This window comes from Notothenia rossii, assembly GCF_949606895.1.
Source record: "Notothenia rossii genome assembly, chromosome: 12".
Lineage (NCBI taxonomy): Eukaryota > Metazoa > Chordata > Actinopteri > Perciformes > Nototheniidae > Notothenia > Notothenia rossii.
In genome coordinates this window covers 3,797,469-3,821,189 of record NC_136911.1, presented here as the reverse complement: position 1 = coordinate 3,821,189, position 23,721 = coordinate 3,797,469, and the positions used below count along the sequence as shown (strand labels likewise).

At 43.0% G+C, this 23,721-nt stretch overlaps 1 protein-coding gene across 1 annotated transcript in view; it reads left to right on the top strand.

Moving 5' to 3' along the window:
• cntnap2a (contactin associated protein 2a) overlaps positions 1-23,721 on the top strand; it is a 317,081-nt gene that overhangs the window by 198,780 nt on the left and 94,580 nt on the right. The window contains exons 12-15 of the mRNA XM_079661019.1: positions 1,535-1,641; positions 3,811-3,930; positions 4,945-5,060; positions 6,809-6,893. Coding sequence (XP_079517145.1) covers positions 1,535-1,641; positions 3,811-3,930; positions 4,945-5,060; positions 6,809-6,893 — 428 coding nt within the window. The remainder of the gene's footprint in view (positions 1-1,534; positions 1,642-3,810; positions 3,931-4,944; positions 5,061-6,808; positions 6,894-23,721) is intronic.

Genomic DNA, 23,721 nt, shown 5'->3' with positions numbered 1-23,721 from the left:
CCCTCCAGAGATAAAACGTCTCTTTGCTGCTTAAGTGTCTCCCTACTGTACATGACTAAAGAAGAACTCAGCACTTTAAAGGCCCCCTGCAGCTCCTATGAGTCAGTTAGTTTTTAATCCAGCTGGCTTTCCTCTTAACATCGCTTTGATTCATTTAAATAATCACACTCGGATATTTTAATCACATAAATATTTTGTGTGTGGAAATCCCCCCTCGGGAGAGATTTCCCAGCAGGCCGCCGGCAGATCAAACTGAAACTGGGATGTATTCAGTTTGTATTCAGTTGTTATGTGCTGGTGTATTCACACTGAGGGGATAACACTGTTTACATACACTACACTCCTAATTCCAGGTCCCTAGTTGAAATATCACCACTCGATTGAGACAATATAATTCTTCCTTCTCTTTTGCTTAAGAAACACAAACTCAAGAAGCCCGAATTCTGTCGCCTCCTGCTTTTCACAATCACTTAAATTGTGTTTTAATAAATGCAGACACACAATTTAGTTGTTTTACCTTGACATAGTATGCTTATATCAATACAAAACACATTTAATTTGTGGTCAACATTCAAAACAAGCCATGCTATATCCAGTGTTCGAATTATCCATTTGCTTTCGGGGAGCCCTATTTTTCAGAGCACATCCTGCTACTAAATATGTCACACGCACGCTCTGTTGACTGGTGCAGCAGCGCGGATGCGATCAATTGCTATAAAAACACTCTTCTACTAATACAGACGGTGTCACTATGCCGGCGGATGTGGCCGTTGTTGAAGCCTCTTCAGGCTCCGCATCGGCAGGCCTCTCCCTCGGTGTGCAGCTGTCAAATTCGACCCTAACGCCGCTTACAGCCGGCCAACTAAAAGTTGTTCCGTTCACGTTGTCAATTTTAGATTCCTTCGCTTCTTTGCTTGTGAATACAAAAGCTGCGAGGCTTGGCTGTTTTCGTTTTGCCATATTTTTTATTACAAAGCCAGAGTTAAAAAAATATCAATATGAAAATATCAAATGCCGCGCCGGCATCGCCGCCGTAACCATAGCAACGTAAGTAGCGTAAAGAATGCAGCGCCGCCACGTACAGATGGCAACACCCAGAAATATTCACAAATATAAAACAAATGTTCAGAAACTGTAATGAACAATGACTATTATTTATTTCAAGAACTTTTATTTACAGAAACTCAATATTTATAATCTGTGTGACACAAATATTCACAATTGTTTTGTGCTCCCCCCATTTCGAACACTGGCTATATCATCTTGTAGTGAAATGTGTCACAAGTGTATTTCTTTCAACAATGAGTATTCCTTGACAGAATCGGTGCTTTGGATTATACACTCTGAACACGTAGTCTATAAACTCTATTTTAATTTGGGAAAAAATGCTTTGTTTGTGCGGCTTTATGATTGCTTTATTTATCGATTTAAATATATACTCTCGCCTTTGAGTATAATAATACATACATATTTTATACATTTATAATAATTTACTGCACATATTTATAAAAATACTCTCTTATTCTTTCTCAAGGTGTATGCCTAACCACTGTGAGCACGGCGGCCGCTGTAAGCAGACGTGGGACAGCTTCAGCTGCACCTGCGATGGGACGGGATACACTGGAGCCACCTGCCACACCTGTGGGTAGAAGTGTGTGTGTGCGTGTGTGCGTGTGTGTGTGTGTGTGTGTGTGTGTGTGTGTGTGTGTGTGTGTCTGTGTGTGTGTGTGTGTGTGTGTGTGTGTGTGTGTGTGTGTGTGTGTGCGCGCGCGTGTGTGTGTGTGTGTGTGTGTGTGTGTGTGTGTGTGTGTGTGTGTGTGTGTGTGTGTGTGTGTGTTTGTGTGTGTGTGTAGTTGAGTGTTATTTTCCATCACCACTGTGCTCTGTTCCAGTTGTTTGGATTGGCCTCCCTCTGTTTCTCCTTTGAGTGATTAAGCTGTTTCTCTCTCCGAGCCTCAGTCTGAACTTAGATTTTTTTCTGACTGCGGTGTGTTCGGTTCTGAGGAGAGGCAATCTCACCAAAGCACCCGCACAAAGACACAAAGAAAACAGAGTCAGAAAAGCCAGAGGGTTTTTCAAAGGCTTAAAAATGTTAGAATGCCATCCCCTTCCCCCAGGGGTCGCATATTGTTCTCTTTTATGAGAGGATGGAAGGGAACATGTTGGCCATACTGTAATTGTTCAACATGAAGAAATAAGATAGAAGAATAGAGTCATTTTAAATTACATCGATCATACTGTAAAACAGCCTGATATAGAACTGTCTTAAAGGTGAGGTAGGTAATTTTGGAGACACCGGCTCGAGTGTGCTAGCATTTGAAAATACACAGCCGGGAAAAATCTGCCACTTCCTTACAGAGCCCCTCCTCCAACACACACGAACACGCACATGACCAATGAGGGCACAGGATAAGTTTGTGCACAGATGGAAGGATGACAGGCAGGTAGGCCATCCAGTTACTTTAGCCGGCTCAGATGATTGGTCGTGCTTATTACAGTACCACGGCTTCCACAGATGACATTTTTGTATGTATTTTTTGTCAAAGCACTTCAGATATTCAGTGCTATCGGGATGTTAAGAGCATTCCATGGAATATAACAACAAGTGTATCTCGAGCCGGTTTCTCAAACTTACCTACCTTTAAGACAGTTAATAACGCATAGGAATAAGAGATAAATGTGATTGTTATTTTTACACAGGACTTTTAGTGAGTGATGATGAGAGGAGATTTTATAGATAATGCATTCTGTTGAAAAATATGTTTAGTCAGAGTTGCACAAGATAGCAAGGAGGGAAACCACAAACAGTGAAAATAATAGAGACAACAAGAATGGAAGAAAGGAAGTAGAGATAGGAATGGCATAAACGGTATTAATAAAGAGCTAAGAATAAACAGAGTGAAAGAAAAAAGGCTTATTTTTCCTATTTAACTCAGCATTAAGCCTGAACGCTCTCGCCTCATCAAGGAAGTTTCTCTCTCTGTGAAGTGCAGTTTCTCCTCATCTCTCTGTCACAAACATAACATCAATATGCTGTCAGATAGATTGATAAAGTGTGTGCGGCAAGACACCACTTCTTGACAGGCGCTGAAAAGAGACTGGCAACCGCATGAAATTGCCTTTTGGAAGGAGGAAAAAAACAAATTGAGGACATCAATGAGCTATTTTAGATGCATCCTAACATTCTTCAATTGAATTAGTCTTTGGTCTGACAGAATGTATCGTACTTTTCATATGCAAGCTATCTTTGGAGAAGCATACCCGTATTTATCGCAGCTGTTGGCCTCATATGGTGTTCACATAATGTAGTATAATATCATGTAGTACACTGTGATTCCTAAGCCTACCTTGCTATGAGCATTTAGACGACATGTTGGGGTCTTCACGTGAATTCGCCCGGTTGTTTCATTGTTCCAACCAACAGAACAAGAATGCAAAACAACGGTCCTTTGTCTCCATGCATCCACTCCATTTCCACATGGATTTGAGGAAATATGGCCAGTTGTTTATCCATAATCCTCCTGACAGACAGATATCCTTTCTTATTCTTATTATCTGTGTTTGCTCTTAGCTGCTCTTAGCTTTGTCTCTTATTGTTTTTCTTTTTATGACACCTACATTTCCCTACGGGGATAAATAAAGCTTTATCTTATATTGAATTGTCACTCAGCCATGTCCATGGTTTTTATTTCTTTATTTTTCTGGTGTGCAATAACCTCAGTGGCTATTGACTTTTTTGTCTTGTTACCTCTTCCTTTAACTGCTCATGTGTCCCTTTACTTCTCCCCCCCCCCCCCCCCCCCCCCCCAGCTATCTATGAGCCGTCCTGTGAGGCCTATAAGCATCGTGGCCGCTCCTCTGACACCTACTGGATCGACCCTGACGGCAGCGGACCCCTCGGCCCCTTCAAAGTCAATTGCAACATGACAGGTGTGTGCGTTAGTGCCTGGAATCAATGTGTGGGCAGGTGTGTGTGTGTGTGTCTGCAGGTGTGTGTGCAGGTCCCCACTCTTTCCAGCCAGTGACCTGTGATGGAAGAAAACTCCGCAGAACCTCTTCATTCTTAACCTCAGACGGCGGCACTCTTAAACTGCTATACCTGAGGTTTCCATGGCAACGCGGCCACAGCTGCTGACATTTAGCTCTGAAGGAGCAGCCACCACACACACGCACGGATTCACACACACACACACACACACACACACACACACACACTAACACACACACACACACACACACACACACACACACACACACACACACACACACACACACTCGCCACAAGCGCATTTGAAACAGGCCTGTTATGCAGAGCTAAGAGTGCGCCAATGATCTGAGTGACACTTCTGCACAAAGACACACACACACAAACACCTGCTGAGCTCCAAGCAAACACACATACACACACACACACACACACACACATACACACACACACACACACACACACACACACACACACACACACACACACACACACACACACACACACACACACACACACACAGAGTGGAATAAGTGGAGAGTCTGGAACAGCAGAGCATGCAGGCAGAGCAAAGGCGAGACTTTTAATGAAATGTCACTACACTCCACTGGCTAGCCCTTAGTCACGCTGAATAGCTCTCTCACACTACCTCAGAAATGTTAAGAGTGTCTCTTTCTCCCACACATACACACACACCTCAGAGGCCTGAAACACACACACACACATTCCCTGACTGACAGTGTGAATGAACGGGGAGATATCTGAGTGACTGGCTCATGCTTTAACAGCACAGAAGTGTCAATTAAACTCTGGAGGCTCATAGCTGTAACTTAGATTACACCGCCACCGCCATGAGTGACAAACTGCAGTTCTGTGTGTACTGACTTGAACTATCACACCACATTTAACTAGTTTATTCTCACAGTTGAGTTTAACTTGGTAACGTGTTTGTGTTTTAGAGGACAAAGTGTGGACGACAGTTATGAACAACCTGCCGCCCAAAACTGCTGTGACGGGCTCCAGCAGAGAGAGACGCACCGTCCTGCAGGTCAACTACAGCGCCTCCATGGACCAGGTAACACCATACTTGTCAACCCTCCCGATTTTCGCAGGAGACTCCCGATTTCATTGCCCTCTCCCGGTTTCCTCCCGGGGTCATATTTCTCCCGCATTTCTCCCGATTTATGACTAAATCAGATTTACTCAGGACTGTTTCCACTCGGACTTTAATACAGCAACACCATTGTTTGGTTTCCATGGTAACACGTCTCTTTAGTAGCGCGCGCAACTGAAAGTCTGAGAGCGTGAGGCAGATAGTCACAGAAAACAGAACAAACATCGACAACTACTCTCCTCTCTGCTCACTCCTTTCCTGCCCACACATATGCTCCATCAAGGATGGTGCAACAGGCCGCAAGGCATTGCACTTAGAACTACAATAAGCATGTTAATGTTAATCTAACAGCGATCCACTAGCACCCCCCTCCATTTTGCATTTTGAAATGCTCCCGATTTCTGAGGTCTCAAGGTTGGCAAGTATGGGTAACACACACACACACACACACACACACACACACACACACACACACACACACACACACACACACACACACACACACACACACACACACACACACACACACACACACACACACACACACACACACACACACACACTAGCATACATTATGGGGGAAGTATTGTGCTGCTCCATATAATATTTGACCAACAACAGTGTTAATTATTATGTGAAAAACATATTTTAGAGGTATATTGTTGAATATATGTACAATTTGAGGTTCCACATAGTTTTCAGCTGTTTAAACTTCATGCAACAAGACTATATCTTCATTCTTTTTTGTTTGTTTTTTTGCAACAAGCTAAGAGGAAAACTCCCAATCAGCAAAGTTCAAATCTATTTTGTTTTAAATGACGATATCTCACACTTGCAGGCACATCCCACACAGAGTATACTTCCACCAGTTTTCACACACTGTTGTTGTTTGAATTGTAAATCTATTTTTCTCTTCGCTGCACTGTCAACATGTTCTCCTGCTGTATGTCAGGCTGTCTTCTCAGTTGTCTGCAGATCAGAAACCCCTTTATTGTTTTCACTGAAACCACACTGGGAAGAATAAACTCCCACAGTCCCTCACAGTGACAGTCGGAGCATTCAAGTAGAAAATATTGAAGGTGAACCACGTATAAAACCAAGTTCTCTAATTGTTGCACCTTCATTTTGATTATTCTTTGTTCCGGCCTTCTTTCTAGTCTCTGATGATAAGAGTGAAATTAGTCACCTCTCCTTATAACTTGTGGTGTCTGTAAACACACAGACTAAATGGAGTCTGTAACCATGGTTACGCTGTGCTTGTTTGGACAAACCTACACCATCAGCAGCGTCATGTACTCTACAGCTAGGGACAACAAAGTACAACCCTCTTCAGATCCAGTTTAAATAAAGAAGCAATACCTTCATCTGTGTGGTACATGCTGTGTAAGGACACTAGCAAGATTTATTTTTGTAATTGTCAGGAGTTGTCGCTCTGAGCCACAAGCAAACTGCATGAACTTTAAAAAATGTAACGCTCCAATGGCGAGTGACGGCATTTTTCACCTGCAAGATGACAGGTTTCAGTTGCATATCCCTGCTGTAATGATGTCCCTTCCTAATTTGTATGGCTCACTCGTTCCATTCTCAGCTTCTCTAAAACACCAGAAGCATTACGGGGCACTATGTTTCATTTCATATTTGTACATAAAATTGTCCTGTCTGTTTGAATAAGATAAAATAAAAATACATGTGTGTGCTCGTGTTTTCAGGTGACATCCATCACCACCAGTGCAGAGTACTGCGAGCAGCTGATCTCCTACAGCTGTCGCATGTCCCGACTGCTCAACACTCCAGGTGAGACGCATCTTTATTCACCGCCGACTCGAGAACACATCACCGAGGGAGGCAGGCTGTTCTGTTCGTCACAGAGCCAGAATGTGATGTGCAATTCATATTAATAACACACTCCTCCCGTCTCCTTCTGTCTGGGGAGGCTGCACAGGGGACACACATTAAACTGGGGTCGTACGGTCATGAGAAACCAGCAAAAATCATCACATTTTAAATGAGTTATTGCAAGGCCTGGAAAAGTTTGGGGAAAATGTCTAATCCCACAAGTCTTGGAGAAGTCATGGAAATAATCCCGCAAAAATTGAGTGTGCAGTTTCATTAGAATGGATTAAGATCATATAAATACTTACTTTCTGCAATGACCGGAGTTACAGGTTGTATTCCAGATAAATGTTAATTTTCAGGAGGTAAATTGGGATGCAAACGTTGTATTTGGTTAGTCTTAGTCACGATGTGAAGATTGATATTTCGAACACATTACATTACATTTAGCTGTTATCCAAAGCGACTTACAATTACAGGGACATTCTCCCTGGAGTAACAAAGGGCTAAGTGCCTTACTTAAGGGCACACTAGTGCTAGTTCCTGGCGGGATTTGAACTCACAACCTTCCGATCTTCAGCGCACCTCACTGGCAAGGCAATCAAAGTCTTTACTTTAGAGGCACGGTGTGGCTAATTTGCAGTTTTTCTATTTGAATTGTGTAAAGAAACAAACCAGATTTGAAAAGTTATCTTGCCCATTTGGTGTGGTTCCTTACTTTAAGTAGCTGACTTTGGACAAATCAGCAGTGCGTCACTGTGTGATAAAAGCCTTAAACCCCTCTAAAGAGTTCGTAGGGTTAAAGAGTTATTTGGCCCTTCATCAACTCCGGATACCGTTTAGAAAAATAAAGCTGCTCTCAGACATCACAATCATGAGCCTGGTTTTAATCTGCGGGGTGTTCTTTAATTAGAAAGTAGCAGTCTGCATAAGGACAATTCTCAGGTGTCGGATTTTTATCCACACTGAATTCAACTCTTTCAAAACATCTCGGAGAGGCAGAGGACTGAGGAAGACGGTGAGGGTGCTCAGCCCTCTTCAGGTTAACTTCAGGGAATTTGTCCTGATAACGGATCGAGTTCTACGACTGAATGGGGACAAAGCCATCATTTATCAGAGTGTGGAAGTGGTAAAGAGTCTACTTGTGCTAGTTTGGAGAGAGCACTTGAAAATAAAAAATAATTGACTTCTAAAAATCGGAAGTCGAACTGCAGGATAAGAACAAAATCTCTGATGGAGGTTTGAGGCAGATTGATGAGAAGCATACTGTTGCTGTTAATGCTCCGTGAAGTTACTGTGTAAATATAAGGAATAGTTTTTTTACTCAAAAGACAACAAGTTCCTCCATGACACTGCTGCCTTGTTCTGCTGTTTTTTCTGTAACTATAAAACATGTATTTACTTAGTTTTAGTTATTATTTCCGTCTCCTTATTGCCGCCTACTAACTCATGTTGTTTAAAGCCAGAATCCCAATCCCTACAGTGGCTTTGCTTTAATTCCCCCACATCTGAGCTGTGCCCTTTCATCCGGTGGTACCCGGCTCCCACTGATGGAGGAACTGAAACAGAGCGTTGGATGTGAGCTGTGGCCTGGCTGGGCTCACGCTCAGTAGATTAGCTTGGATAACATTCATTCGCATTAGATTTGGTTTGGACTCAGCGGGTTTGGCTGTAATTAGTTTGAGCGAGGCCTGGCAGGGGTTTCCTCTCAGTTTGGTTTGGATTAGTTAGCTTGGCTAGTGTGTTAGGTTTGTCGTGAATTAGGGGCAGCTTGATTTGTGTGATGGCTGGGTTTTACTGGAGTTTCTAAAGAGTTCTGAATGGTTTGTATGCAGTGGAGATGAAGGCTTCACGCTGCGTTCTTTTCTTTTTGAGCTCAGTCTGTGTCAAAGCTTGGTATTTAGTATAATAACTTGTTTGAGGAAGACATCAGTGTGTGTGTGTGTGTGTGTGTGTGTGTGTGTGTGTGTGTGTGTGTTGTGTGTGTGTGTGTGTGTGTGGTGCGTGCGTGCGTGTGTGTGTGTGTGTGTGTGTGTGTGTGTGTGTGTGTGTGGTGTGTGTGTGTGTGTGTGTGTGTGTGTGTGTGTTGTGTGTGTGTGTGTGTGTGTGTGTGTGTATAGTTTTGTTCCCAGTGTGTTTTCCCCCATGAGAAATAACAAGCTTGCTGTCATTGTCAGATCTATCTTTTTTTGCCTTTTTACTCTTTTACTCTCTCCTCTGCAACTCTTTCTGTCTCACACACACACCTTGGGGATAGCTTCATAAAGAAAAGACACTCTTGGCAATTAGAGTGAGTGAGAGGAGAAAGTAAGTGGGTGAGGGGGGGGAGAGAGTTTCTGGTTTAATTGACGTTTGCCTGTGTGTGTGCTGTGTACGTGTGTGTCCACGGTCCTTAATTGACTGAGTGGGAAATAAAGCAATAGGTGGTTAGTAATAGTGGGGTATTAGTGCAGCAGACCAAAACTTTGCCATTAACTTCCACTGCACTGAGAGACGGCACCTATCTACACACACCTTATTAAAACTCTCTTTTTTTTGCACTCAAGCTTAAAATGCTGTTGTGGGAACACACACACATGCACACACCCCCTTCCAGCACCACACACACGCTGTCAGTCAGAACTTCATTAACTAGTTCACTCCTAATTCACTACCTTGCAAGTGAGGGAAATCCAATTACCAGTTTAGAATGACTGAGGAAGTACAACCGGGGAAAATCATTTACCCAAAAATATGCTTCATAAATTACCTGTCAACTTTCATCAAATTACCCTGTCAACAGCATTTTGTCTGGCACACACGCATGGCCACGCACGCACGCACACACACACACACACACACACACACACACACACACACACACACACACACACACACACACACACACACACACACACACACACACACCATTCTTCTCATGCAGATCTCATCTATAACCCTGGTGTGGCATTTTAGAGCTAAACGAAGCGTTAAATGGGAATTATCTTCTGCCACCACTGACACCACTAATTTGGAACTCGGGCAGTAATTGTCCTAATTGTTCGACCTCTTCTTCCTCTTCTTCTTCTTCTTCTTCATCCCTCTCACACATTGCGTCCCTTTTCTTTTTGATTGCCTCTATTTCAAATACATCCTGCACCTGCAAACAGCTTGTCTCTGTGCAACATTTGCTCATTCGCAAGAAGGGGGAATAAAATAATGGGCGGGATGCTGATGCATGAAGCTACACACACACAAAGACACAAGGCAATATTTCCATTCCCCCCCCCCCACACTTTCTTCTATCTCATATCTTCCTCTCTCCACTGCTCCCCATCTCCTTCTGCATTCACATCTATCAATTTATATCTCCCCTCCTCTCCCTCTGTTTTCCCTCTTCAACCCATTTACCATTTCAAGACTCAATTTTCCCCCATTCTTCACCTCCAATTTTTCCTCTCGTTATTTTCTTCCTTCATTTTTAAATCTTCTTCACCCTCCCCGCCCCATCCCTCCTCCACACATGTACCCTCACTCACTCTGGTGAGCACTGTTTCCATTAGTGTTGGAATAACGGCTTAACGGGAGAATTAGCCCCCTTCACCAACGATTTAGAGTAAACAACCAATGGCACAAGCTCGCACAAACAAGCCCTCGTGCAGATGTAGACGCAGATAGAAACACACGGCAATCGTTCTCTGACACACACACACACACACACACACACACACACACACACACACACACACACACACACACACACACACACACACACACACACACAGAGGAGTTATACTAAAGTGTTGCATCCGTAGTGTGGGAAGGTCATACATGTAAAAGTACTCCTTCTCTCAGTTTCCTTGTCGCTGTGGGTTATGTAAATAAAGTCATTATAACTTGTGTCTGGCTGAGTACATCAGTTTCAGCACCTGATTATGTGTGGATGCAGGTTTTCTACAGTAGCTGCTTATCCTTCAATTTTTTAAAGTTAATTATTTCTTATCTGCCAGGAAAGGTAAGGACTTTTGCAGTAAATAACATGTCTGATTGAGAAAATGTGTTGATTGTATTGTAGAGCGACACATACAAGCCTTTTCACACATAGTTGTGTCTTTGTTTCTAAACCGTTGCAAACTGCTTGGGCAAAATTAAATCAGTTCCATGATCTAACAGCGCTTTTGTTAAGGTTGGTTAGGATTAGACATGCATCATGTTGGTTACTGTAAGTTGTGGCAAAAGCCTTTTTTACTAATAAGCACTTGGTTTATGTTAGGGGGAGAACCACAGTCATGATTAAAAGAAGAACATTTTGAGTGTTTGTGGGAAATAAGAAAAGGACTGTGGTCTTGAGGTTTTGGTAAATGTAAATCCTACAAATACTGAAATGAATGGGGCGAAGTCTGCGAGCTAGTTCAGGCAGTCAACTCGAGCACCAATCATACATTAACGCGTGACGCACCTCGTCCTTCTTACAACCAACCAAACACATTCTCCTAAACATGCCGCTCTATTTAAGCTGCCAGGGCTTCCTGGCTCTGCCTGGCTATGCTGCTGCTGCCACTGCTGTGTTCACTTGCTACTGCTGCGTTCATGTTCCTGCTGTTTTTCATGTTGCTGCTGCGTTTCATGTTGCTGCTGCGTTTCATGTTGCTGCTGCTCGCCTACCACCCCACCACCCCAGCTTCCACCCCAGCTTCCATCCCAGCTTCCACCCCAGCTTCCACCCCAGCTTCCATCCCAGCTTCCACCCCAGCTTCCATCCCAGCTTCCATCCCAGCTTCCATCCCAGCTTCCATCCCAGCTTCCATCCCAGGTTCTACCCCAGCTCCCAGCTTCCACCCCAGCTCCACCTCAGCTTCCACCCCAGCTCCACCCCAGCTTCCACCCCAGCTTCCACCCCAGCTTCCACCCCAGCTGCACCCCAGCTTCCACCCCAGCTTCCACCCCAGCTTCCACCCCAGCTCCCAGCTTCCACCCCAGCTTCCACCCCAGCTTCCACCCCAGCTTCCACCCCAGCTTCCACCCCAGCTTCCACCCCAGCTTCCACCCCAGCTCCACCCCAGCTTCCACCCCAGCTTCCACCCCAGCTTCCACCCCACCACCACCCCAGCTTCCACCCCAGCTTCCATCCCAGCTTCCACCCCAGCATCCACCCCACCACCACCCCAGCTTCCACCCCAGCTCCCAGCTTCCACCCCAGCATCCACCCCACCACCACCCCAGCTTCCACCCCAGCTCCCAGCTTCCACCCCAGCTTCCACCCCAGCTTCCACCCCAGCTTCCATCCCAGTTTCCATCCCAGCTTCCACCCCACCACCACCCCAGCTTCCACCCCAGCTCCACCCCAGCTTCCACCCCAGCTTCCACCCCAGCTTCCACCCCAGCTCCACCTCAGCTTCCACCCCACCACCACCCCACCTCCACCCCAGCTTCCACCCCAGCTCCACCCCAGCTTCCACCCCAGCTTCCACCCCAGCTTCCACCCCAGCTCCACCCCAGCTTCCACCCCAGCTTCCACCCCAGCTTCCACCCCACCACCACCCCAGCTTCCACTCCAGCTTCCACCCCACCACCACCCCAGCTTCCACTCCAGCTTCCACCCCAGCGTCTGACTGAACTGGAAGCGTTTGATTATTTTAATAATGACCGTATACTGACGAACTCATCTCCCTGTTTTTATTAAACGTCCACTAGTCTTTCTAGATTAAAACCAAAAACCCAAACTCTACCAATGAATTCACTTGCTCATTTTGACTCATGGAGCTTTTGTCAGCTCTTGAAAACACATGGTGTTTTTCTCTTGCTTTGTCAGAGTTGCCTGAAGCGATTGATAGAATCATTTATAGAATCCAGGCTAATGAACAGAGAAATGTTTCCGTCGAATAAATGAGCTCATTAATCCAGGGAACTGCTCCTCGTCGGATGTACGAGTGTTATGTGTAGAGCAGACGTTTTCTGATTTCAAAAAGTATTGTTTCAGTTCGTCACTTAGAAACAAAAAAATGGGGAAATTGATGTCAAAATTCCTACGTTTTTCTTGAATTAGAAACAAAAGCATTACTGACACACTAATAATATTATCTGATCATCAATCATTACAATGTGATGGTTTTGTTCTCATGTTGTATCAATGGCAGCAGTTAATGACTTATGATAGTAATCTGATCATGTCTGCTGATAGTGCTGCATATCCAGGCTTTGTCTCTCTGCAGAGTAACGCTTTCTCTTCCTGTCAGCAAAATGACATCTAATTAATCTGGGGTCAAGTCATAGCTGCAATAGCCAATGGTATTGTTATCCAGTAATGTCCAAAGTTATTAAATCCAGTAAACGCTGTCTTTATGAAGTGCTTCATTTCAGGATGTCATTATGCTAAAGTGTTGTGTCGTATTAGCATATGTATTGGTTGTTAAACTGTAAGATAACAAATATCTGGTGAAAAGGCAGGTTTGTATATAGACGGATGGAAAGAGAGAAAGATTACAGAGTCTGGGGAATAAAGTGGAGAAACCTGGACAAAGAGAAAGCAGTACAAAGAGAGCAATTGAAAGTGTGAACTGTTCTCAAAGCTGTCACACACTTCGGTTCAGGTCGAGTCTAAAGGACCGTTCTCTCTTTACCACTGCTCTGATATCGAGGTGTGGAGTAAGGGGCTCAGTTAAAAAAACGGACTTGGGACCACAGATTAACTGGTGGCCCACAGAGGTGACAGCAACAAAAAGCTTCATCTACCGGCTTTAGAAAGAATTACTCAGCTGTGTTGTCGCTGATACAACAGGAAAACTTGAACAAGGCAGAGAAAAACTTTATAAAACCAATAAATACGAGGCAGTCTTTGGCCATTAAATATGACGTCTCAGGTTCTGTCCAACAAAATAAATCAAGTTTATTGCCAAGTGAAATGTATTGTTGTATATAAACACAGGAAGAGACATTTAGAAGTAAAATGTGACATAATATAGAAAAAAAAAAAAAGTCAACAGAATTACAATATTTATACTGTAAGGAGTACAAATATACAAACAAATAAATACATTTAGAATATGACAGATTACTGTTAAACATATGTGTGTTGGGGAATAATTCACCCTGCATGTCCTCCTTCGCCCTCTGACGCAGCTGACCAACCTTGAGCAGCCGTTATCTCCCTTAAGGAGGGGCTGACCAAGCATATTGTTTTCGTTGCCAGTTTGTGACCGGGCAACTCTCGCTCAGAGATAGTTATTGTTGTGGGACACCTGGAACACATCCATCTCGGGGTGTAGATGACCCCGAGCCGTAAGCGACAGCAAATGTGATTCAGTGTCCTCAGCTGTTTAGTCTAACTATTGAAGAATCTCAACCGTGTGGTCAGATGGTGGCCCGTGACATGTCTTGTGAATTTTCCGGCCGAAGCTCGAAAATAAACCATCAGTGTTTGCTCCAGCTCTCCTCGCGTCTCTCTCTGAGTCCTGACTCCAATTGCTTCAGAAGTTTCCCCCACAATGTGCACTATAGAAACATTATAAAATGGAAGAGCTGGGCAGTTTTAAAAGTGGAGTTATTGTGCAGAAATATATTGAAAAAGACAAAAAATGTGAGTAAAATCGAGAATCTAAGACATTAAATAATGCTAAGAATATAAGGATTATTAATATTATACTCATTTATAAATGAAAAGAATAGGGGAGACAGGAACTGAAAAATGAATTCACCGTATTATACACTTGGATTCAAATGTATATTTAATGAGAAGTGATACAAGGAAATGAACAGGTTTGATATTTACCTGTCACTCAACGTGATGTTGTGTTAATGGTTTGACTCGGAGATACGATAGCTCATAAACTGTGGAGTAAAAGAGTCCTAACAACTGTGAAGTAAAACGTTAGTCTTTGGTCTAACGAGAGGATGAGAGTCAAAGGAGGTGAAGGAGGGATGGACAGAAGAGACGGAGGTGGCCAGAGATGTCAGGTTGCAGACAATAAGTGTGTGTGTGTGTGTGTGTGTGTGTGTGTGTGTGTGTGTGTGTGTGTGTGTGTGTGTGTGTGTGTGTGTGTGTGTGTGTGTGTGTGTGTGTGTGTGTGTGTGTGTGTGTGTGTGTGTGTGTGTGTGTGTGTGTGTGTGTGTGTGTGTGTGTGCGCGCGCGGGCGGGCGTTGTTACATTCCTCTGGTATTTCTGGTCTCAATGATTGCCTCACAAGTCACAGCCAGCCCACCTCTGTGAACTCCACACACTCCCAGGTCGTACATCAACCCCTAATGATCTGGTTAACTCCTAGTTTGTTTTCTCCTGTTCGTGGTTTTTGATGTTCATCATTAACCTTCACTAATGCAGCCGCGATATACGATTTGTTTTTTACTCCGTCGCCTTTGCTCTTAAACTTTAGGGCTCTCTGCAAAACAAACAAGTACCAATCATGGCTCACCGCTGTGAAATGTGAACAAGGATAGCTAACATTGAACTTTATGTTTGATTGGAAAGTAACAAATCCATAACTTATCTAAAAAGACCACCTTGTTTTTGTTGTTTTTACTGCTGATTAAAAACAAATAAGATTATTCTTACGAGGATCCACGTCGTTGGCTTTTAACTGGGTGGGGATGGCGTCGTTACTAATTTTAACATCCCTTTATATTATATCTATTATCCCTTTTTATTGTGCACTGCCACGTCTTTCATTACCCGGCTAATGTTCTGGTTACAGTGTCATTAATTTGTGAAGGCACTCAAGGCAAGAAGCAAAGTCAGGGGCCGAGAGAAAACCAAGCTGATATATCGAAAGACAAGAGAGGGAGAACTATCACCTCCTCGGGCGTCTCCCACCCCTCACCCCTGTGTCCGTCTTCCCTCTCCTCACCCCCTGTAGACAACATGCTAATTAACGTTCAAGTATCTCCTATATCTTTCCTCGCTTCAAATGATGAGAAGTTGCCTCCGTTGAAGGTTGCAGGCGGCTTCTTGCCCCCCACCCATTACAGGCAGGGGAGCTGAGGGGCTCACTGAGTTGATAAGAAGCGCTGGAGGCACGTGTGTAAAGTTAGGCTTTATATAGAATAGCAAATTAATGGAGGAAATCAGCCTGAAGCCTTTCCACAGCCTTTCAGATAAGTTACACACTCGAGGTGGGTTAAGGTTTGCTAATGGGAAACAACAATGACGGCATTTAACGAACTCAATTACTGCACTTAAGCGTTATTTTTAGGAGTTTTTCCATTGTATGCTACTTTATACTTCTACTCTACTTCGTGTGTGTGTGTGTGAGATTTTGGTTTTAAGTGACAAAGTTGTGTTTTGTTAGAAAGACTGTTCACGGAAAAGAGCAACAAAGTGTGATCCGTCACAGCGAAGCCATTTTCATTCACATCCCATAATGTGCAGGCTCACTGACTGCTGTTGCCACGGTGACGCGTCATTGCCTGGGATAATGTCGTCATATGTTGTGTTGACAGAGTCGTGTGTCTTGTGGTCTACCTGAGTGCAACACTTACAGCTCACAGGTGACGAGAGAGAGGAAGGAGAACATGTTACAGTACATTAAGTTGGAGTAATAAGGTGTTTGCAAGGGCACCATGTCTCTCTTTTTACCTTTCCTCGGTTACACTTTTTCGTCCTTAGTATTTATTTCTCCCTCTTTTTTTATTGAGTTTGTCAAATTTTGCACACAGTCTCTTAATGTCACATATGAGTTACGGCCATTTTGTGTCACTGCAGACAACAGTTCGATATCATGCAACAAAGTTTCCTAATTTCTATGGAAACTGAACTGTGTGTGTGTGTGTGTGTGTGTGTGTGTGTGTGTGTGTGTGTGTGTGTGTGTGTGTGTGTGTGTGTGTGTGTGTGTGTGTGTGTGTGTGTGTGTGTGTGTGTGTGTGTGTGTGTGTGTGTGTGTGTGTGGGTGTGGGGTAACTTTTTAAAGACAACACCAGCTGCTGCTAAGGCTGGTGGTATGTGTTTACTTGTGTAGTTGTCAAAGTCTCGATGTCTCAGTGTCTTTATCACTCAATGTGTGTGTGTGTGTGTGTGTGTGTGTGTGTGTGTGTGTGTGTGTGTGTGTGTGTGTGTGTGTGTGTGTGTGTGTGTGTGTGTGTGTGTGTGTGTGTGTGTGTGTGTGTGTGTGTGTGTGTGTGTGTGTGTGTGTGTGTGTGTGTGTGTGTGTGTGTGTGTGTGTTCATTGGCATTGCCATAGACTGAGCTTTTCATGCCTGCTGCCCACTGGCTGTAGCATCCATCCAGCATGTCAAATACTCAAATTCTGCTTTAACAGAAGTAGAGATTATAAGTAGCCATCGTGGAATTGAAACACTTAAACTGATTTACAAAAAAACTTATATATTTGCAAGAAGGTCCAACACATTTTGAGACAAAATGTAGCTTTCATATTCCCTTTAGTACAGACTTGAACAACATCTAATTCCTAGTCCGCCAAATATTGTAAACACATCACTGGAAGTCTTTTCACGCAAACAGTAAGACTCTATTTTAAGAGTTAATCATTAAATATCATAAGAAATGCGTAGTGCTAGTTAACACTTGTTTTTCAGTGTGAGAGAAATGTGTGTGATGTACCTGCATCTCTGGAAGCTGAAATCTGTTTGAGGGTACAGCCAGAGATCAAAAGGTCTCCGTCGCTCTCTGTTACGTTTAGCTCGAGGTAAACTGGTTCACACTCACAAGTAAAAGCTCCTTTTGAAGTTCTCATTCACTATAAATGCATTAGAACGGAAAATCGAACACTGCCAATAAAAACGGAGCACTTTAAGAAAAGAGACGCACGGCATATACCGAGAAATCTGCAGACAGAAAGTCAATATCACAAAGAGAAACTTCTCCAAACGCTCTTAGCGTTAGCAAATGCTGTGACAAATGCAATGACAAAGCGCTTTATTAAAAACAGTCATATACAGGCTTAAGATAATTTACTTTGAAATATTGTTATTGTAAACTTTAATCCACTTATCATTCTGTAACTTCTGATCTAAGTCCTTAATTAACTTTTAAATTCAAATCCATAATACATGAAAAGGCTAATATTATAAGGACTGTATCCTAATTAAATGTATTATCATTGTACCCTTCAGATACTTACTGTAACTGTAATTGTCATAAGTGTTTATAGTTGGAGTTTATAGTTGGAGCCATACTTCTACTTTTACAGTTTCCATAACAGCTGCTCGCACAGGAGTGATTGACATGAGCATAATTTAAAATGTTCTCACTTTAACCTCCTTGCTGGATGTTAAAGACTTATACATGCAATTAAAATATGCAAATTAAAAAGTGTTTTACCTGTTTTAATGCAATGCTGCACATCGCAGTCCTGATTACAGTCTATTGTTTCGGAGCATCTTCAAACAACTCTAGCAAGTATATTTTTTTCCTGTTCAAATTAGACATCACTCATAAGAAGAGCGTACAAGAGAGTCCATTATGCTTACTCAGCACTCAGCACATAGTAATCATTTGCTAATGGTATTTTGTTAGTGCCATTGTGAGCATTACTGTTCAACATTAAACTGGCTAACGGTGTTCTGGGACTGAAGTAAAGGCAGGTCACGTGAGTTTCAGCCGGGGCGAGAGTGTGTTCTTCACCTCATAAAATAGATGGAGAGTGTAAGCTGCGCAAACAAGCAGACATTCCCAGAAAATAGAGATGTTTCTAGAAAGAGCAAACAAGTAGATGCTGCGCTCTGATGCCTCAAATATCTCTTGAATTCTTAGAAATCCGATGTTTATTCTAAAGCACTCACCGAGGATCAGTGAGCACAAAAACAAATGCAAAAACAAATGCAACATCTTCTCAGTGAAGTTACACAAAGCATGTCTTTACCTTTTATTACTTCTTTATTTCTGTTTTCTATCCTCCAAGGTTCAAGTTTCTTTATTGTCAAACTAACATAGAGTAATTATGTCATTGAAAATCTTAGTTCACAGGCTTCTCCAACAATGCAATCCATCTTCCATATATGTATACTCTCCGTCATTTATTCTATGAAATGTTCTGTGCTGTAGGGTTGGCCTCAGGCAACATATATAAATGCACCACACACACACACACACACACACACACACACACACACACACACACACACACACACACACACACACACACACACACACACACACACACACACACACACACACACACACACACACACACACACATTAATGCAGGAGAGCTCTCAGACAGATCTAACGAACAACATATTTTATTGCTCCGGCTTCACATCTTTAAAGAAGAATTTCCAATGCTGCATTCATTGATGTTGATAATGGTGTGTGTGCGTGTTTCATAAGCACTCTGACTGATGGACCACATACATTGAGCATTGTTATGTATGCATTGTATGCCGATACATCTATAGAGGTGTGTGTGTGTGTGTGTGTGTGTGTGTGTGTGTGTGCGTGCGTGCGTGCGTGCATGCGTGCGCGGGCGGGCGTTGTTACCTTCCTCTGGTATTTCTGGTCTCAATGATTGCCTCACAAGTCACAGCCAGCCCACCTCTGTGAACTCCACACACTCCCAGTTCGTACATCAACCCCTAATGATCTGGTTAACTTTGTGTTCTCCTGTTCGTGGTTTTTGATGTTCATCATTAACCTTCAACCTGTGTGTGTGTGTGTGTGTGTGTGTGTGTGTGTGTGTGTGTGTGTGTGTGTGTGTGTGTGTGTGTGTGTGTGTGTGTGTGTGTGTGTGTGTGTGTGTGTGTGTGTGTGTGTGTGTGTGTGTGTGTGTGTGTGTGTGTGTGTGTGTGTGTCACTTCTCTAGGGATTCAGTCAAAGTCATTCACAACAGTTTCTGAATATCAGGTTGTTGGTGGATTCAGCTAATGTGTCATCCTGGATCTTTTAATCGTACATGGTGTTGAGCTACTTCAGCTACAGATCTGACCTTTAAAGATAAGACAGAGCTGTTAGCGATGAAATCTCATTAAGTTGATGTGAAATGATTCAGCCGGGTGTGTATTTTTTTAGTACAGATTAATGTGATTTAAAGTTGAAGGAAATTGTTCATCACCACCCACCTTCATTTATTAAATTCAGCCTGAAAAATAAATATGTTTTTGATAAATACTCGTGTTTTTTCCATACGAAGATTTCTTTTAAATGAACCTGTCATATACTTTTGAATTGTAAGTCAGTTGTATAACAGGGTGTCTGCGGGGTCTTAAAAAGTATTAAAAGTTGATAAATCAATTTAGCGAAAATGAAGGCTATTAAAAAGTATTAAATGGCATTTTCCAAGGTATTACATTTTGTAGCTTGTTTTCAATAAGTATATCAATTGTCCAAAGAGGTTGTATTCTACAGCAGTGGTTCCCAACCTGGGGGGCGTGCTCCCCTTGGGGGGGCGCCAAATATCGCAGGGGGGGCGCCAGGCCTCTTATGATTTGAGGCCCAATATCATATTTAGACTTTTTTTCTTTTTTTATATACTGTACATGTAATTATTTTTTTGTTACATATAATTGTAAAGTAATACATGATTGTCACTAAAAGCCTTTAAACAATTCAAGTTAGTAGCTATTATAGGCATAAAAAGACAGACATTTGTAATTCTTTCTTTAATAGAAATGTTTCTTCTGCCCGTAAAGTGTCCAAACCAGGCTTTTCTGGATAAGCTCAATTTTTAAAACATAGTCATCGTCCATGCCGGTTTCAGTTTGATTATTTGTCACAGTTGCTCCGATCAGATCGGTCTCCTCCATTTTGTAGATTATTTACGACTTTTGAATCCACATAAACACATTTGGGGGGGCTCTTGGGAAAAAAGGTTGGGAACCACTGTTCTACAGTCTGCCTGAATGTAATCATTGCGTAGGTGTGTAGTGTGATTCTGTGTAGTTTATTTATGGCATCCCGTTGGATGTGACGCCCTCTGAACAGGACATCGCACGCTCACTGCTTGATAGCGCGCGAAGCTCCGTTTACGCCGGTTGTTAAACAACATCGTTATGGGGAAATGCAAGTCTGTGTCCAAATGGTGGGAAGATAAGGAGGAGGGACAATCAATACTGTATATTGTAAATGTGAGGTAAAGTGTGTCGCCAAGGTAACCGGTTCAAACTCCAAGTGGCGATGAGGTCTAAAAATGTGTGGAAAGGGTCTTAAAAAAGGTCTTAAAAGGTGTTCAATTTGACTTCAGGATTCCTGCATATACCCTGTATAAACACTCAGCACTGGTTGTCCCACAAGTAGATCCCTACGCCTTAATCTATGGGTCTATTTTCTGTGTTTATATTTGTGTTTTTGCACAGTAAGTTTGATTGTAAAGCTTTGGGAGGCTTGCCTCAATAATGTTGTTTTGTTGCTCAGCTCAACTTACTTTTACATTTCTCTTCACTTAATGATCTCGCAGCACATCCCTGAAGGTCCTCTCTCCAACACAGATGCAAGTCACACCCTTCAGAGGACATGTTGTATCATGAGCAGCCAATATGTGTGAAGTTATTACAGACTGTCACATACAATCATGCAACATTACCAATGCTCCAAAGTGTAAAGTTGTGCTGTCTTTATAATTACATTTGCTTTAGTGCTATTGTTTCTGCAGTTGGAACTATGTGGTCTGCAGTGTTAATAATAGATGTCTTCATTACATTTCACCTCATTTGTGCAGTGCAGTAGGTAATGTCTGAGTGTGACAGAAACCCAATTTTGTTTTTGAAATCGTGGTAAACTAATGAAATCAGATTAGAGTCAAGAAAAACACGTTGACATTTAGTGGACTCTATCAGACTCAGAAGCAAGTGCTTTCATGTTGGATGTTTTTTAACTTGCCAAATGTGAACAAATCAATCAGCTGCAGTTTTACACGTATCATAATTGGGCTTGATTCATTGTTTACTCCTTTCACAGGTTGAGACATGTTGAAGAATTTTATTTGTTTATTTGACAGAGTTAAGATTTCATTATTCGGCTGCTTTTAAGCACAGAAGTAATTGTGGGAAAACCTCACAGATGGACAGCAATAGCACTGAGCCTAACTCACACTTGTGTCCAACTCGAGAACAACCGAGAGAAGGACGAAGGAAAACGATGCATGTTGCAGCAGCATAGTGATGAGAAGAGGGAGGATATAGAGAGAAGTGTAAGGTGGAGTGCCAGAGAAGGAAAGAAAGAGGGAGAAGAGACGGATATTAGTTTGTTTCTGCCGCTTGCTCTGACATTGAAAGATATGTCGGTACTAATGTCCCAGAAAGCCTTGAATACCACAGCTAACCCATACATATCCTCCTTAATGGGATTGTCTGAGCTGTACTTGCTGCCTCTCACGTGCACCCCCCCCCCCCCCCCCCCCCAACACCATATGGCCCCCGCCTGGCGGAAAGATATAAGGCAAATGGACAAATGGAAACTGCTCGCGTGAGGAATAATCATTATGTTGTCTTCTCATTTGTGACAAACTGAGGGGTTGATCTCCATCCTGAAAGCTTTTCTTTGGCACTTCCTCGCCTCTGCATTTGTCCTCCCCAAGGTTGCCGGGGACAACAGATGCACGGCGAGCTGTGACCACAAACTGATCATCAAACACAGCGGTTTCGGTGATGGATTACTCAGGCACGAGGATCCTGCTCCGTTACGAAGACATGCATTTGCATACTAATGGGTTCACTGCCTTTTTTTTCTTTACCTGCGTCCGCCTCTCACACTCATATATATTATGAAGCATTTCCAGTGTCAGCGGTGTTTATGCATGCAGCGGAGTGTCTGCATCTGCACGTGCACGGTTTATTAGCTTCAGTGAGTGTGTACGCGGCGATCACTGGAGGCAGTTTGAACGCAGCGCTCGGATTACAGCGGGATATTGGGGCACAGAGAGATTAGACCAATTGGAAAAACAACAGGAAGAGAACAGAGGAAATATCACTGAGTGGTGCTAATGAAGCATCACGGGGCGGGAAGTTGATTATCCGACGTGACCTTGAGGGGCTTTAAAAAGAACCCAGGGAAAGTTAGAGAGAGTTGGAGTGTGTGTGTGTGTGTGTGTGTGTGTGTGTGTGTGTGTGTGTGTGTGTGTGTGTGTGTGTGTGTGTGTGTGTGTGTGTGTGTGTGTGTGTGTGTGTGTGTGTGTGTGTGTGTGTGTGTGTGTGTGTGTGTGTGTGTGTGTGTGTGTGTGTGTGTGTGTGTGTGTGTGTGTGTGTGTTTTTTATAATATCAATGTCAGAGTGTGTGTTCCTTCCTGTGTCAGATTGTGTTGTTTCGTGACAACGACGCATCTCTGTGGAGCGGTTTTCGGTCTTGTTTTCCACACAGGGAGCGTAAACAAACTAATGAATATTCACGATGTTTGTCTTATCGAATTTTAGTGTACCATGCGCCATTCTCTTGTAATTACTCAGCTCCAATTGTTTGTGTGTGTTTGTTTGTGTACATATTGCTCATGTGTCATACTGCGTGTTTGTACACACAGCCTGTGATTCCTGAGTGCTGGTACATATGACGTCTTCCTGAGTATCAACAAAAGGCAGATTTACCGTCAACTTGACAAAGCCCTAATGTCATAAACACTCCTTGTATTTATGATAGTGCCCACCTCTTGGGTTTGGCACCTGTCTAACCTGCATTACGATTGGAACTTGCACTTTGTTAAAGAACGATAGAGCAGGATTGTCATTCAAGGAACTTTTGATCTGTATAAAAGTGTTTTTTCCTCTGAAGATATGCAAATCCATGCATGCAGCTTATAGCTCAGGCCTCCTGGGTGTGTGCTCTGAGTCATAGTACGTAGGCTATCGTGAACAAATATATCAAACAGATGGATGAATATTGCATTTGCTTGCACTTCAGAAAGTTCACTCCAAAATCTGGGATTCAATCCAATGTCAA